The following is a 16,488-nucleotide window of genomic DNA, read 5'->3' on the forward strand; positions in this document are numbered from 1 at the left end:
GCTGGATTAGGCGAGTTGTCAGCTTATTTGGAAGGTAGCTCAGGCTGCGCTTATATCTATCGACCTGAAAGAACATCCAGCAAAAGGACAACATGTTTGTATGGTTACTTGGCGGGTCTATGTTTGTCATTGTTTGTCCGTGGACCGTATGTTTGACATCGGAATGTCGGACGAATGAAGCTGGGTTTTAATCATTTTGTGTTGCACTTTTTTAAGCTATATAATGCTGCAGCTTCCAGATATCAGATGCCAGATATGTGTGCGTTTATGTATGTCGGTATCTTTTCACTCAGGTCCGATCGACGCCCTTCGCCGTCGATCCGGCTCCACTTCGGCGAGTAGTGAATGGTCTCCGATCTTGAGCTATGGCAGCCGTCTCTCTTTCTCTGACTTCGATTGCCATCTCCAGACTGCCATTTATTGGGATAAAAGTAAGCGATACTGGCTGATAAATGGATAAGCATAAACTATAAAGTCCTCGGCTCGGCATGCAAAAGGTTTTCTCTGTGGTGGATGGATGCAGATTGGTGGCTACGAAAGAAGAGTTCTCGTGTTCATATCAATATTAGTCAGCTAATGAGAAATTACGCTTGGAAAATCATGTTTAGAAAGAATCTAAGCTATAACACACCAAATCATGCTCGTCAGCCCATTCGGCTTGTGAAGATTTGTAATTGTTCAACAGTGCTCACAATTTAGCTGCGGTTTCCCTTCACTTCGGCTACCGAATTTGACGCGCGTTGCGCACGACCACTTTTCGCCAATCAACAATACCTGTCTGGAAGGGAAGGCGGCAGGCGCAGGCTGTTGAGGCTGTTGAGGTGCGTGCTGTCGTTGAGAAGGATAGTATGATGACAAATATTTACTTTTGGTTAGGTAGTTTAGTTCATTTTGTTTCGGAGGTGCCCATGTTATGCTGTATGCTATTTTTCAGGTTATACATAGTCTGTACCTCCCGCATTTCTCATATGTTGTTTCAGTGTCAGTGTCACCGCGGTCTCAGATCTCGGGCTGCTTCCTGTGAAGGCCCTTGAAACATTTTAGTTGTAGGCTCTCTATATCAATATTCAGGCTAAATATGGTTTCGTGATTGCAGATTAAATGAAATACACTTTTTATAAATTTCATGTAAACCTTTTGAATGTAAGGGTTCCTACAGAGCCTCTGCTAAGCAGAGCTTGTTTTGTTGGCCCTGCCCTCTACCCTCTCCCTCTGATTGCACAATTCCTGGACCTGATCTATGGCATAATTTGGAGTCCAAAGTCTAACGTACGCACTTAGCCGTGCATGGCCGGTTCTCCCACTGACCTCACCAAGCTACAGGCCAGCTGCCAGCCTGCCACCAACTTATGGTTATTTTTGGGATAAGTTGGAATTTGGATTCTTTCAGAGTAATTTGACTTGCTGCACTGTTTTAACATTCCCCTGCTTCTATCACAAATTCATGTAATTCAATGCTCCTTGGCATACATGTGTCAGCATCATATCAGCTTCTGAATTTCAGATTTTTGCTGAAGTTGAATATCAATCTAGTAAATCTCATGGGATCATTCATGAGATGTAGATATTGGGCACACAATAAAATGATCTTACAGCTGGTATGCCTACTGCCTTAAAACACCAAATTTTCCATTACTATTTGAATTTGAGACTTCAGTAGTGACTGACTTCCCAGTAGTGATAACTGACCCAGCGATAACCGACTATGATAACTGACATTATATGACCAATGTGAATTGTGTGCCTAAAACATATTTCAAGTTATTGTCTCTGAATGCTATTTATGGCTGGCTAAGTTTTTTTTTAAATAAATGTTGTGAATATGACTAATTACTGGCTATTTATGTGCATCTCTGGCATTTTACCTTTTTTTGTTGTTGTTTATGATTTGTTTTCTTTCTTTATTCCAGATTCTAACAACTGAAGAACACCAATAGCAGTTGCATTGTGAATTAAATATTTGAAAAGATTTTGCTATGGCATAACTTTTGCAAGAGATGCATGGTGTGCTTTATGTAAAATGGTATTAAGGTAGTGAATTTAAGTAGCAATGCCTAGAATTGTAGGCAAAAGAGTTGTTGGGATGATCATCAGGTCAAGAAAATCTCTGAGGAAGGAAGGAGTGTTGGTAAGTACCATTTTTACATGCACCATGAACACATCATATACCCCACTAACCCGGCGCGGACCGTCCCCTGGCCCAGTCAGCCCCGGTGGCCCACTGTTGGCCGGCCCGGTGGCCCAGTCAGTCCCAGTGGTTTGATCCGGGCCAGCCCCAGTGGCTCGATCCCAGTGGTTCGATCCGGGCCAGCCCCGGTGTCCCAGTGCGGTCCGGTCCCAGTGGTTCGATACGGGCCAGCCCCGGTGTCCCAGTGTGGTCCGGTCCCAGTGGTTCGATCCGGGCCAGCCCCGGTGCCCCAGTGCGGTCCGGTCCCAGTGGTTCGATACGGGCCAGCCCCGGTGTCCCAGTGTGGTCCGGTCCCAGTGGTTCGATCCGGGCCAGCCCCGGTGTCCCAGTGCGGTCCGGTCCCAGTGGATCGATACGGGCCAGCCCCGGTGTCCCAGTGTGGTCCGGTCCCAGTGGTTCGATACGGGCCAGCCCCGGTGTCCCAGTGTGGTCCGGTCCCAGTGGTTCGATCCGGGCCAGCCCCGGTGTCCCAGTGTGGTCCGGTCCCAGTGGTTCGATCCGGGCCAGCCCCGATGGCCCAGTGCGGGCCGGCCCCTCTGTCGAGTGTCCGCCGCTCGATACGGCCGTTGCCGGGTCGTTGTTTGGGTTTCGCCATCGGCGAGGGTGCGCGCCCTGCCCGTGTGGGGGCCTCCGTCAGTGCATACCTGGCCGGCCGCCGCCGTCGGCTCGCGGTGTACGGGCGAGTGACCGACGAGCGTCGCCCGTCACGGCGGTCAGATGTGCCGTCTGGGCGTCACGGGTGCCCCGTCACGGCGTCACTCGCCGCGCGTTACGTGTCGCCCGGTCTCGGTGCTGGGAGCGGAGTGGAGCCGTCACTGTTCCGCCCAGGGGCGGTGACAGCGCGCCCCGGATGGGGTCTCCTCTGGTGGGTATTTGGATGGGTTAGCTGTGTCGGTGGGTGTATTTCGAGTGTGTTCTAAGCCAGGGGCACGCAGTTGGTGCTGGGATCCCGCGGCAGGGAGGCGGGCGTCTGTCGCAGATGACGCGTGCGGTGGCCTGTCATACAGCACCTGTGTGGAGTCACAACCCAATAGTGACTAATGCATAGGTCGGGTTCTTTGTGCAGCTGTGAGCAAACAGGCTGACGGCGCTACAATATGAATGTATCGAGGTGGGCGTGTCTAGTTCACCACCTATCACGACTCGTAAATAGGGAAGTTGTAGCGATCGTATGTATACAGAGTTATGATGGCTTGCTGTATCAACAATTCACTTGCTTCACTTTCACCGTTTGCAAGCACCTCTTAACGTTCGCTTTCGTGAGTATTGAATGTGATTTGAATAGCAATCGCGATTTGCATGTTCATGCTTCCGATTCACTCTTGGCCCAGCGTGTGTTGGGCGTTTTTCCAGCGTTGCCGTCAGTCCGGCCCCCCGCTATATTCCGCAGTGGTCTGGCGGCTCTGTGTTCCGGTAATCCCCTGCGTGTCAGGGCCACCCCGCGGACTGGGCCAGTCCGGAGTGGCGTCATCCGCGCCCGCACGCCGTCCGTGCTGTTTATAGTGCTGTACCCGGGCAGATGCGGCGGCGGTGGCTGGTCGAACCGCGTGGTCATGGCTCTTCTGGGCAGTCTGTGCCGACCGTCGGGCTGCAGCCCGGTCGCCGGGCGCCTCTCACCGCCGCGGGACCGGTCGGGCGCGGACGGGCGCCACACTCCGGCGTGACGTCAGAATCCCACCGTTCGCGGCGCGCTGCGGCGGCCCTGACCGTGGCGCGCGTCCTCCTCCGTCCGCCCTCCCGCCGCCGGGGGAGCTTTCTCTCGGCGCTGACCCCTCGCCGTTGGTACTGGTCTGAACAGGCTGAGTCAGTCCCATGACTGCGTGTTTGGTCTGGCCGGCGATAGCGGCTATCGGATGTCCATTTTGTCACTCCTATCGCGCCGATATATTGTGGGAAGGACCGGGCCGGCGGCAGGAAGCCTGCGGTCTCCGACCTTGATTCGGGGCACACGGTTTGGGTCGGCCACTCCGTGTTCACACAGTGGTTTTGACTGGTCCAATCGATGGTGGGCGATAACTTTATGTAGTCACTGCGAATGGATGTTATGTAACCTGATGAGTTATTGACTAATGTGTCGTGGCCAGTGTCATTCTTGTTCTGTTTCAAGCTCTCATATCCCTAGAACTAAATTTCTTTCCTTTGCTGTTTTTTTGATGTATTTCTTAAGCAGTTTCAATGACGAATGATTTGTTTATCCTAACAGACCGACGAGTGAAACGCCGCACCGTTGCGGATTTGCCGGAATTTGTGGCCCGTGTGCTGGTGTGTTGGTTCCGAGGCATGAAGGCTGAAACAGACTCTTTCCGCGTTCAGGAAATCGCATGCGAGAGCCTATTCAAATACATTAGTTTCCTCTCGCATCGATCGCACGCATCTCTCGCACTACCCGCATCAGGAAATCGTATCTCCCTGACAGTCTTCCCGCGTCGTCCTGACGCCTCGCTCGCATCGCCCGCATCACCCGCAAGCATCGCCCGCACCTCTCGCTCGCATCGCCCGCAGCGACATCTTTTCGGGATGCGAGAGAGTTGAAGTTCAGTCAACTTTTCCGTGCGGGCGATGCGATTTTGCAGAGGGCAGCACGTCCGCCATCTTGGAATGTAAACAAACTTGACCTTGGCAATTTATATTGGTGGATGCGATTGATGCTAGTGCGTATTTTCCATGTCTTAGGGTCTAATTAGCACTTAATTGGGCATAGGTTAATGCTATTTTCTAAAGACATTCGTAATTCTATAAATTTAGCCGTTATTCGTGCGTCAACATCTGCAAAATGATTGAAAGAAGATCTGCCTGACGGAATCAAGTACCAGCTACCTACCTCCTCAACCTAGCCAAAAGTAGGTAAGTACCAAAGTAACCCTAGCTATTGATTACCTTCGTGATTTATAAAGATAATAATTACTTGATCTTTTTGATTGCAGGATGAAGTTTCCGTTGTTTTTAGCTACACTTAACTTCAGGAAAATCGCTAGTGCTAACCGTTGCTGGCCTACTTGAAATAGATAAAAAAAAACACCTTCTAGAAAGGGTTTTGCATAGCCTTTGCTGCCTTTTCCGATAAATTCCGCCAAAATGATAATAGAATTGGCCTCAAAGTAGCCAGGAGCCTAAGCCAAGATTGCACATCAAAGAGCTCTCTTAGTCTCTTGAATCAAAGGCAGGAAACTCATTTCATGTAGGAAGATACGGAGACAATTGACATGAAAACTGGGCTTCTGTCAAAAGAATGGGACGGGTGCTGAGTCTATATTCTATGTCCATCTTCCACCTGCTCCTTCTGGCTTCTTCCCATCCCCTTCTCCCCAAGGTCAGCACCATTTCTTTGTTTTTCTCTCCCCTCTTTCCTCTTTTTGTTTTTTTTTTCTCTGAAAGCCATAACAATATTTTGTTTCTTATTCTCATAAGTTTATGAGTTATTAATACGATTTTTCAGAACGAACATTGTTTCTATTACCGACAAACCTTTCAGATCATGCTGATTGCTGCCTATACTCAAGTCTCAAACGCACTTTACCGTGAATGCCATTTCATTGGCGAGTGACCAAACTTTGCTTGATTGGGCAATCGTCTATACTGTCTAGCTAGGTACTTATTCGTGATCTTATCAACCTGTGGGGTTCCATTGTTCCAGCACGTTCCAGCACTCGGATCAGCCCACAACCGCTGTCCACAATAGCCCGACTGTCACCACACCGCCAGTTCCGGACGAGTCGGTGCACGGTGGTGACTGCCCAGTGCCCACGACCCACGTTACTCAGGGACTAACGAGTATGGGAAGCATCCTGGAATCGGAGGGAGGGGCAGTATTCCGCTGGCGATGCTTCTGCGACTGACCCCACGGGGAACGACCAGACTACCATGACAACCGTCAACGCAGACAACGCGAACATCACTACTAGACGCACCTCCTTCATCCAAGCAAACATCACCAGTCTAGCAGCAGCCGTTAACCCGCGCCTAGCCGGTGCTCGGCGCCAACCGCGCCGTGCCCGGGGATCTGTGGACACCCACCCCTTCTAGCTCGGCTCTTGGGTAGCATAGGGAAATGTGGTTAAAGGCTTTCAAAGGAGCGTCCAAAACCAAGACGATAATATATCGGTCATTTTTTAAAGTCAAGTCGAAGTTCAGGTCACCAGAGGTTATCAAAGGTAAAATGTTGCATATTTCGATATTTTCGAAACACCGGTGCAAAACTTGGGAACCAAGAGAACTTCAGCGCAACGGAAAAGCGCATTCGATCATAGCCATTTTGACATTGTTTTGTGATAAGCTCTCAAATTTGACGCAGGATGAAGGATTTAGATCATAGAGGACAAATCTTGACTTAGCCGTTTTAAGGAAAACCCCTTTTCTGTAACCTCTCCTGACTCGATAAAATTTGTAATGACAGCATCGCACTCCTCTCGTCGAGACGCGTCGAATCAACTGTAATTTGACCTCAGGTAAAGGTCATAACCATAACCGGAAGAGGTCATCATCTGACTAATACCTGACAGCTCATGACCTTGAACTGAGGCCAACTTTTCAAAATGACACTTCTCGTCGAGAGGAATCGAGTTAAAAATGTTTAAAGCTATTTTAGGAGTTCTGGCCTCTGTAGGCTAAGCTAATGATCGGAATTTGACCTTGGTCATTACCGCATACCGGAGCAAGCGCTGAAAGGGCTATCAAATAGGCAGTGCGCTTTTCCATCGTGCTGTAGCTCTATTGGTTTCCGAGTGATGCGTTGTTTTCTAATGTTGAAATAGGCAACATTTTATCTTTGATGACCTCTCGTGACCCCGTTTGATCTATTTAACCTAAAAAATGGCTGCAATGACTTCGTCATGATTTTTGACGTTATTTGGATTGCCACTTACCGCTTCGTGGGCCAGGAATCAAGTAAGACGTTAGACGGGTCATGTTCGGTCCCCCAGGGCCCGGCGCTATTGGTGCCGAGCAGCGGCCCGGCGCAAGATGTCAGATCTTGTTAGAACAATGCGGTTGAATTTGGACTACAATAAACCGACACATTGTACGATATACGTTTGTAGTTTGCCGTCAAAAGGTGAGGCATTGCATGAAAACAAATTTTCACACAAATTTAGATACCTACTTGTACTTCTTCTACATCGATACCTTGAGTTCCCTCTCGCACGGACAGTGCGATCGATGCGAGAAGTCGATGCGAGAACTGCGGGTGATGCGGACGAGCGAGTCGTGCGAGAAGTGCTTGCGAGACATACGATTTTCAGATCCGAGTCGTGCGAGCGATGCGAGCGAGCGATTGATGCGGAAAGAGTCTGTTTCAGCCTTGACCCGGCGTACCGGCCTGGCTCGACTGGTCACTGGCTCACAGAAGCCCCGCCGTGGCGCTCAAACCAGCTCCTCCCGGAAAGCCCGTCACTCCAGTGCCGCTCAAACTCGTTTCGGTGACGCTGTGTCGTCAATGGGTCGTGACGTCACTGCGGTGACAATCAGCCGCCGTTTGAGTAATGCAACGTATCGTTCCAATTTCCGATTGACATCACTGTTATGTATCTGACTTCCGCCGCGGATAGCGCATTCCGCGTGATAAGTGTGCTGCGAGCACCTCTGCCGAGCCGGCTGGCGGCGCGGTCCGAGCCCGGTTGAAGCGCCCGATGGCGACCTTGTCCCGGCGGCAGTGCGGCCGGGCTGGACGGGAAGCGGCGCGGAAAGGGCCGGTGGCCGGCGGCCGTGAGCCGGGCCGTGACGACAGGGAAATGTGTCGGCGCCGACACCGCACCGACCCGACCGGGTGCCGCTCCAGCTGACCGAACGGGGAGGTCGGGACACTGGACAGGGCCGGGGTTCTAGGCTCTGTGACTGCCACGACGACAATGGGTGTGCGCTATGCATGCATGCATGGCACTGCCAAATTCTATTGGGGTCGCTTGCAATATCAGCCGACTCACGATTGCAATATGCCCCGGTTTACAGCTCCATCTGTCCTTATTTTGTTGGTACTGTGGATCTATTTATTGCTTCTATTTTCGATAGAGCTATTACGAGTATCGGCCGTTCCCCGGCAATAGAGGAGGTATTGGGAGGGCTCACTCTCCGTCTCCGCCGACGTCATCGGGGGCGTGTCGGTGACGTCACTGACGTTGTTATGAGTTCGCCGATCCTCGGACGGATGTTTGGGCTCCCGGGTGATGTACGACTCGTGGCCGTGCTCTAATGAACAGACCCGCTGTTCCGCGCTCCCGAGCTGGCTGAGCTGTTGGCCGTCTATTTCTAGCTTATTCGTAGTTGTTCAGAAGTTGATGCGGTTCGCACTCGTCCGACTAGTTGAGCTTTCTGAGAAGTCCTGAGATCTCTGACGCTCTGTCGCCGGGTTTTGCAGGTGTGTATTGCTGTTGTACATTTGATCTCCTGCGATAACTTGCTATGATATTAGAAAAACCTTGGATGTGGGTGAAGGTTAAAGCAGCATCCTATCTCCTATCCAATCTACTAGTCGGGACCGTATCCACCGAACTTGGGGAGAGTTTGCCGAAATGATTGCCAAGGTGCGCAGTTCTGATGAAACAGTTTCGGAGAAGGCCGCTTTCTGCGGCGTATGGAGGCAATTTTTGGCCACACTTCTGTGTATCGCTCCCTGAGGGGGCTCAGGATTCAATAATGTGGCCTGTGATCTCACACTGGTCATCGGAATATTTCGCAAGTCACAATCAATGTAGGGTAAATTTGGCTTGTAAAGCCACCATCGCGATCGGTGAGTTAGTATCAAACATAAGGAGGGCAACAATCACTTGCAATGTTTTTTTTTCTGATCTATAATACCTACTATGCGTGTCTCGGCTGTGTTCAGTGGATGCGTTGTTCCGCGCCGGACGGCAGTTCCAGACCCACATCCTCCCTGTGCCGGCTGTTGTTTGGACGGCTTTTTCGCCGTGTTGGTGTGTTGGCGTGACTCGGCGTCGTGCGCCGGTACACGCTCCGCGCCCGTGGTCGCCCGCCGTGACAATGCCTTCTGTGTGACTCACCGTCGACGGAGCGCCGCCGCGCCGCCGCCGTCTCCGTGGCTGAATGGAGGAACCGATCGGCTGACCACTGGACCTTGACGCTGCCGTAGGTTTCTACCGTTGGAGCTGGAATTCAACTACTGATCGCTCCTACAGCTGGACCCGGGGTCCAACTGTCATTGGTCCCTGTAGCTGGATGTTAATCAACTGCCATCGGTGCCCGCGGGCCAATTTCCGCATTGAAACGGACTTCAACATTTGTTGCACGCACCTGTTGCGGCTGTTTTGGAATCCTGCGAAATGGATGGTGCGTAGGATGCTCGTACTCCAAACTCTCTGGGCTCTGGCCTAACGTTTATTAGACTTGCGCGTCAATTTTTCAGTAGTAATTATCCGGCAGCCGGATTATGTCAGAAGGCAAAATATTTCTATTGTTAATTCTATCAGTCTAAAAAGAAAATGAAAGTTGCTCGTATTATGCGCTTGGAAGGGAGACTTACGTAACCGCGTTTTGGCTTTTTGTTTGTTTGCTATATTCGTTTTAGTATGGACAATTCACGTAAGTTCAAGTTTTTTTTTGCATTATTTGCATCTGCATTTCGCTGGGGCTTATTCCTGGCCGTGTTTTTCTCGTCCTGTGGCCGCGGTTCGGGGCAGCTGATTGCGCTGCAGACGCGCCGTATGCTCCTCCACTGCCGGCGCGTGACCTGCCTGTGATGCCTTCCTTTTGTGCCGTGATATTGGGCCGCCGCAGGCCGCCACCCCTCCTCCCCGCCGCCTCAGCTCTGCTCGGGCAGCCCGCGAGCGGCCGTCCATGCATTGACAAGAGCGGCGTCGATCGGCCGCGGCCCCGGCGGGTATTGACCTTGCGACCCGACGACGGTCGCCGCCGCCGCGGCCGTCTTCGTCGGCGTCGGCGCGCGCGGCTGCGCCCGCCATCGACCGTCGTCGGCGACACGGCGCGCGCGCTGGGCCGGCGCCGCTGGGCCGGCGGCGGAGACCATTGCGCCGGAGTCGGCCATGGCGTATGCGGCGGAGAGCGGGCCGCCGGCGGCGCCCGGCGACCAGTGCAGCGTGTCGATCGCGTCCGGAGCGCTGGAGGCCGACCGAGTGTCGGAGGACGCGTCGGCGGCGTCCGAGCGGCCCCCGGGTGACGGCGATGACGGCCGACCGGGGTCCGCTGACGGCGATGACGGCCTGGAGGAGGTGGTGCTGACGTCCCCGGCGCGTCGGCCGTCAGCGGTGGTGACGCGCCGCCGGCTGCCGACGCCGCTGCTCTCCTGGAACCTCTGCTGTCACGGCTGGGAGACGCTCTGTCGCTGGTGGTTCGAGGTAAACGCCCCCGTCACCCGCTGCTGACAGCTGTCACAGTCAGCTAGGAACTTGTCCGCTGTCATACTGTCAGCTAGGCTGTCAGCTGTTAGCAAATGACTGCCCATCTCGACCTTGCTAGCTGCCTGGCTCAAACGTGATCAAACGTGGCTCAAACTGGCTCAAACGTCTCCTGGAACCTCTGCTGTCACGGCTGGGAGACGCTCTGTCGCTGGTGGTTCGAGGTAAACGCCCCCGTCACCCGCTGCTGACAGCTGTCACAGTCAGCTAGGAACTTGTCCGCTGTCCTACTGTCAGCTAGGCTGTCAGCTGTTAGCGAATGACTGCCCATCTCGACCTTGCTAGCTGCCTGGCTCAAACATGAATTGAGAATCTGGCTTTTCAATACCATGCTATGATCATAAAAGCAGCTATTCATAAGTCATTTATAACATATCAAGTGTTTTGTCTCTGCTGTATGGCTTCATAGCTATATTGGGCATGATATACCCAGTTTTACCCGTCTATAACGACTGGAAGTTCACGTCTGCGGTTCATTTCAAGAAGCAGCGAAAACGTGTTTTCCCTTCTCGAGTGCATGGTTATCGGTGCGGAAGTGGATTGATATTGTCTGTCATTGGATGTGCTTCAGCTCATGCGCTAACAATGGCCATCGAAATTCCAAGAATGCTCCGTTTATAGCTCCATTGTCCTGAGTTCCGATTTCTGGTTCAGCGAACCCTCTACTCGAGCCGAGCGGGGCTCCCAGTGAGGCTATTTGACGGCCCCGTCAGCTGATTACACCTACTTAGTGAGCGATAGGCCGATTCAACGGAGTGCGGGCTGTGACCGATTCAGCGGCTTCTGTCTCCTCACCAGATCCAGCGGGTGTAGACAGATTGGTATTGTCTGGCGCGGCGGATTTACTGGCCTTGTCTGCTGCTGGCGTCCGACGTCTCACTTCTTGACCCTGTTCATTTGCAGTGGTCGGTCCAACGGTGCCGTTTATTGCTCAGGCCCATCATTGGCAATAGCCGATTCAACGTTTCATGCTGCTGGTCAGGCATAGACTAGAGCAGTGGCTAGTTCACCGTTTCTGCCCTATCACCAGACCTATCCACAGCCATGGTCGAGTGGCCTGGTTTCGTCCCTCTCCGGACCGCCGCCGGCTCTCAGAACGGCCCAGTCCTGAACTCCCGGAGCTCGGTCCGGACCCGGACTCCCGGAGCTCGGTCCGGACCCGGACTCCCGGAGCTCGGCCCGGACTCCGACTCCCGGAGCCCGGTCCGGACCCGGACTCCCGGAGCTGACCGCCCGGCTGCGGCTCCGCTCCGACTAGCCCGGCTACTCTGGGAACTGTCCCGCCCTGTCTGACAGACAGGACACGGCCGGCTGACGGACCGGACACCGCCGGCTGCCGCCCTGTCTGACGGACCGGACACGGCCGGCTGCCGCCCCGTCTGACGGACCGGACACGGCCGGCTGCCGCCCCGTCTGACGGACCGGACACGGCCGGCTGCCGCCCTGTCTGACGGACCGGACACGGCCGGCTGCCGCCCCGTCTGACGGACCGGACACGGCCGGCTGCCGCCCCGTCTGACGGACCGGACACGGCCGGCTGCCGCCCCGTCTGACGGACCGGACACGGCCGTCTGACGGACAGGACACGGCCGGCTGCCGCCCCGTCTGACGGACAGGACACCGCCGGCTGCCGCCCCGTCTGACGGACCGGACACAGCCGGCTGTCGCCCCGTCTGACGGACCGGACACCGCCGGCTGCCGCCCCGTCTGACGGACAGGACACGGCCGGCTGCCGCCCCGTCTGACGGACAGGACACGGCCGGCTGCCGCCCCGTCTGACGGACTGGACACGGCCAGCTGCCGCCCCGTCTGACGGACAGGACACGGCCGGCTGCCGCCCCGTCTGACGGACCGGACACAGCCAGCTGCCGCCCCGTCTGACGGACCGGACACGGCCGGCTGCCGCCCCGTCTGACGGACCGGACACGGCCGTCTGCCGCCGACAGCCCGGCGCTCATCCGCTAATGGTGTTTATCCGGGGATACGGCGGGGCGGGGTGGTGGTACGGCACCCGTCTACAGTGAAATGGACGGGGATAACACTACAGGGTGTGACTGGAGGCGATAAGTCCGGTCAGCAGGGATCACTGAGGACTGACTAGAGGAGCGCGTGCAATGGAAGCGTGTGTGAGGCGAATAGAGGTAACTCGATATTTGACTGAGCTGGCGAAAAAGGCTGTGGCTGATCCGGCCGGTTGCAAGGTATTGGAGGTCAGAACTGGTAATGGGTGCAAGCTGAAGAGTGAAGACCCGACACCGGACACTGCGCCAAATGGAAAGACGGACAGGAGGCCACCAATAGCCGCGTGTTCATCCGATACTGGTCCGACCGACCGGCCCTGATTGGACCCACCTCTGGGGACGGAAATGAAGGCTATTATCAGAGCCCCTTACTCAATGCCTATTACTGGCGCGGCCGGCACGGAATCCTATTCTCGACGGCGGCCGTGTTTGTCGCGAGTCTGTGGGCTGCGTCCCACGCCCGCCGCCCAGTCTGTGGGCTGCGTCCCACGCCCGCCGCCGAGTCTGTGGGCTGGTCCCACGGCCGCCGCCGAGTCTGTGGGCTGCGTCCCACGCCCGCCGCCGAGTCTGTGGGCTGGTCCCACGGCCGCCGCCGTGTCTGGGGGCTGTGTCCCACGGCCGCTGACTTACACCGTTTCCGGTTATCACACAGCCGGGGATTCGAAATCAAATGAAGCCTTGTGGTGGTGAATTTGTAATTCTGGGAGTTATCCGTTCTGGACGGTCTCGCGTGCCTTGCTGGCGTGTCCGTCGTGGTGACATTGTGATGGGATGCACCTGACATCATTGCAGTGTCGACCGCGTTATAGCTTTTATGATTATGTGCCGACCTAATGGTTACCCGCTCTTAGCTAGGTATTCAATGTCCATGACTATGCGTTACTCATCTGACACTTTGTGCATATGCAGCACATTTTATTTCATAAGACATATGCCAGTGTTCTTGAGCCCGTACACCATCATTGCCCCGCTTTGACTCGCCCAAGTTGCATCATGCTGCGGTCTGACCTGCTTCCGGGCCATATTGCTCTGTCTCAGAGTCAGAAGTTATGGAGAGTGATGATCCTGGTATGTCATCACCGTATTGCCCTTCTCGTTCCTCCCCCTCCCCAATCCTCCCATCCTCTCAGCCGAGAACATTGCGCGGCTGCCGCGGCTGCCTTGACAATACCCGACTGTTGTCTGACTGTGGTCCCCCTCTCTCTTGCAGAGTTCGGGCATCGGCGAGCCCAGCGTCTACCATGCGCTGGTGGTCATCTTCCTCGAGTTTTTCGCCTGGGGCCTGCTGACCACGCCGATGATCACAGTGAGTGTAGCGACGGAGCGGACTGCTTGCCGCAGCGTTGTGCTCAGTGGCTATGTTGCCAGTACGGTTAGTGGGTGGGCCTAGGATCTCCGCCCGCGGTTACTAGGCGGCGGAGATGGGCCCCAGTCCCGGTCTCGGGGAATGCTCCCGGTCATAGTTCCGACCCTCCCTCCCCCTAGAGTTGGGACGGTGAACGGTTCAGCCTGCCGCGCGTGGTCCAGTTCATCAGTCCTCTACTGTCGATCCGCCCCTGGGCCGTAAGTTCTGCGGCTGGGCTCTGTCGGCCGGGCCGCCGGAGCTGTGATCGGTCACCGACCACGCGCCCAGGGAGCTGACTGATGAGTTTGTCTCGATTGGAGCGAGCGCCGCCGGCGTGCGTCCAACTTTGGATGGGCAGAGTTGGGCAGATCGACCGCGGAGCGCGGCCCGGGGCGCCGGCCGGGGGAAGGCCCCGATGGGGGTCCGGGGGTACCTCAGTCGGACTGGGGCCTGGTGGGGGTACCGGCCGGGGGATGGGTCCCGGTGGGGGTCCGGGGGTACCTCAGGACTGGGGGCTTGTGGGGACTCGGGACTACGTCAGTGGGTCTGAGGACGGCTGCGGTACCTCGCGACGGGACGCGACGATCCGGCTGGGGTGGTCTGAGTTGATGGTTAGTCTGATCTTGTAAATTCCATGCACGAAAGATGCTAGTCAGTTGTTCTATATAGTTATGTGCCGCTAATCTTCTGTTGTTTCGCCTTAATTTCATTGTTACACTTTTATAAACACTTTATATTTCTATTTCTGTTTAGTCTTAGGTACTTTATGTAACGGCGCTTTATAACAATTAATGTAGCAATGCTGCTGTGGAATTATGTCCAGCTGAACTTCGGATATGCATTCTGTACGAAGACTTAATATGTAGTTAATTGCTAGAGCTTGGGTCATCACTGATTACATTTTCAGAGAGTTTGACAATCTACTTCGTTGTGTTTCAGGTGCTGAATGAAACTTTTCCGAACCACACATTTCTCATGAATGGCCTTATCGTAGGAATAAAGGTCAGTACGGGGTCGCCTGTCGCCGCCCAATATGTGTTACGTGAACTGCTGTCAGCTGCCTACTATGGACGTCAAACCCCTTGAGACCCCACTTTTTTGCGATAACTTTTAAATGCGTCAGCTCTCGTTGACAATATTCTGGCAATGTGTGTTTCAGAACCTGCCGAAACTTTTATTACTAAGGTATTTTGACGCCAAACGATTATGAAAGGTACTTCTCATTCACTCGTAATGTTAAATTTCACGGAACGAATCTGCTGTTTGGGTAGAGGCTACCCGCTCATGGGGCGGAGCCACGTAATGACGTCAGCGCTAAGCTCCGCCCTACCCCTCCGGCGCTCCTTGCCCGGTGACCGGTCACTCGTGTCTCTCGCTCCATTCAGGCTTGATGGTGTGCGGTAGCTGGTAGCGGTAGCGGGCGCTGGTAGATGACATTAAGAGCAGATGGCGCTGGTGGCGGGGCTCGAGTGTGGCCGAGCGCAAGCCTCTGCCCGGGCCTGAATTGACCTTAGCATTACGAGTGAATGAGAAGTACCTTTCATAATCGTTTGGCGTCAAAATACCTTAGTAATAAAAGTTTCGGCAGGTTCTGAAACACACATTGCCAGAATATTGTCAACGAGAGTTGACGCATTTAAAAATTATCGCAAAAAAGTGGGGTCTCAAGGGGTTTGACGTCCATAGTAATCTACCAAATGCATGCAACACTCGACGACACAACTCGTTCGTGGGCCAAATAATGCCGCCGTCATTTAGTACTTGTGTGAAGTGCTCCACATGTAACCATTCCATTCAAACCTGGTCGCGACCACTGCCTGTTGAATGTCCGCTGCAGGTATTCAATGATTAATGTCACAATTAAGTTGCGGTCCCGCTGGGCGCCGCTGCGTGCTGCACGTTAATGTGTAGGTGAATGTCCGTTGTGTGCGCGCTCAGAGTGGGGATGGCTCACGGCGACAGCTGCATAACTCGAACCGTGGCCCACCTGGCGGGGCGGGCAGTACCCGTTCAGCGCCGCCGAAAACGAACACTTGGTGTGTGGAATGCAGACCACGTGGTGTCAACAGGTGCTGTGTGGTTTCTACCATACACAGCTGATACTGCCGACTGAGCGCGTCTGAGTGTGACACTTGGCGGCTCTTTTCCTCGTGATAATAACCCGTCTGCCTCAAATAGCCGTTACACCTTGACAACCGCACTGCCTGACATTTCCAAATGGGGTCATTGGCGGCTAAGTTCCATCGCTCAGGGTGCGTCATAGGAGACAAAAACGGTCTTTGGTAGCAGACGGTCCCTCGTCGACATGAGCATGACGGATTCTCCGGAGGTTAATAAGGCTCTCTCTCGGTGGCGCGCTTCCAACGGCCCTGACATTTATCTCCATCAGGGAGGTGCGTCACGGGCCGGCCTTGACCGGCATCCCTGACACGACCGTGAGGCGCGCGCGTGCGACCCAGTTGGTCCAATTGAGGCCGTCCGTCGACGCCGACGGGGGCTGTCGGCTCCGACGGACCGGCCGCCCCGGCGCCCCGCGCGTGCCGGCTCTATTGATTGGCGCGCACCTAGCCG

General features: G+C 54.5%; 1 protein-coding gene and 1 long non-coding RNA gene across 9 annotated transcripts in view; both read left to right on the forward strand.

Moving 5' to 3' along the window:
- Positions 1–619: 619 nt before the first annotated feature.
- The window catches only part of LOC122393016 (hippocampus abundant transcript 1 protein-like), a 49,555-nt gene continuing 33,686 nt past the window's right edge, over positions 620–16,488 (forward strand). For 2 of the 8 annotated variants that reach the window (XM_043388520.1, XM_043388521.1), the window contains exons 1-3: positions 2,906–3,053; positions 13,783–13,878; positions 14,857–14,919. In XM_043388520.1, coding sequence (XP_043244455.1) covers positions 3,039–3,053; positions 13,783–13,878; positions 14,857–14,919 — 174 coding nt within the window. In that variant the 5' untranslated portion in view covers positions 2,906–3,038. Of the gene's footprint in view, positions 843–1,910; positions 2,129–2,905; positions 3,054–10,160; positions 10,492–13,782; positions 13,879–14,856; positions 14,920–16,488 lie in introns of those variants that run through there. The other 6 variants (XM_043388517.1, XM_043388516.1, XM_043388519.1 and 3 more) reach the window with 6 other exon arrangements.
- LOC122393019 lies at positions 4,498–7,215 on the forward strand. Its single transcript, XR_006258613.1, has 2 exons — positions 4,498–5,032; positions 5,823–7,215. It is a non-coding gene; the product is annotated as an uncharacterized LOC122393019 (long non-coding RNA).

Source organism: Amphibalanus amphitrite, unplaced genomic scaffold, assembly GCF_019059575.1.
Source record: "Amphibalanus amphitrite isolate SeventyFive unplaced genomic scaffold, NRLGWU_Aamphi_draft 000512F_arrow, whole genome shotgun sequence".
In the NCBI taxonomy this organism is placed as follows: domain Eukaryota; kingdom Metazoa; phylum Arthropoda; class Thecostraca; order Balanomorpha; family Balanidae; genus Amphibalanus; species Amphibalanus amphitrite.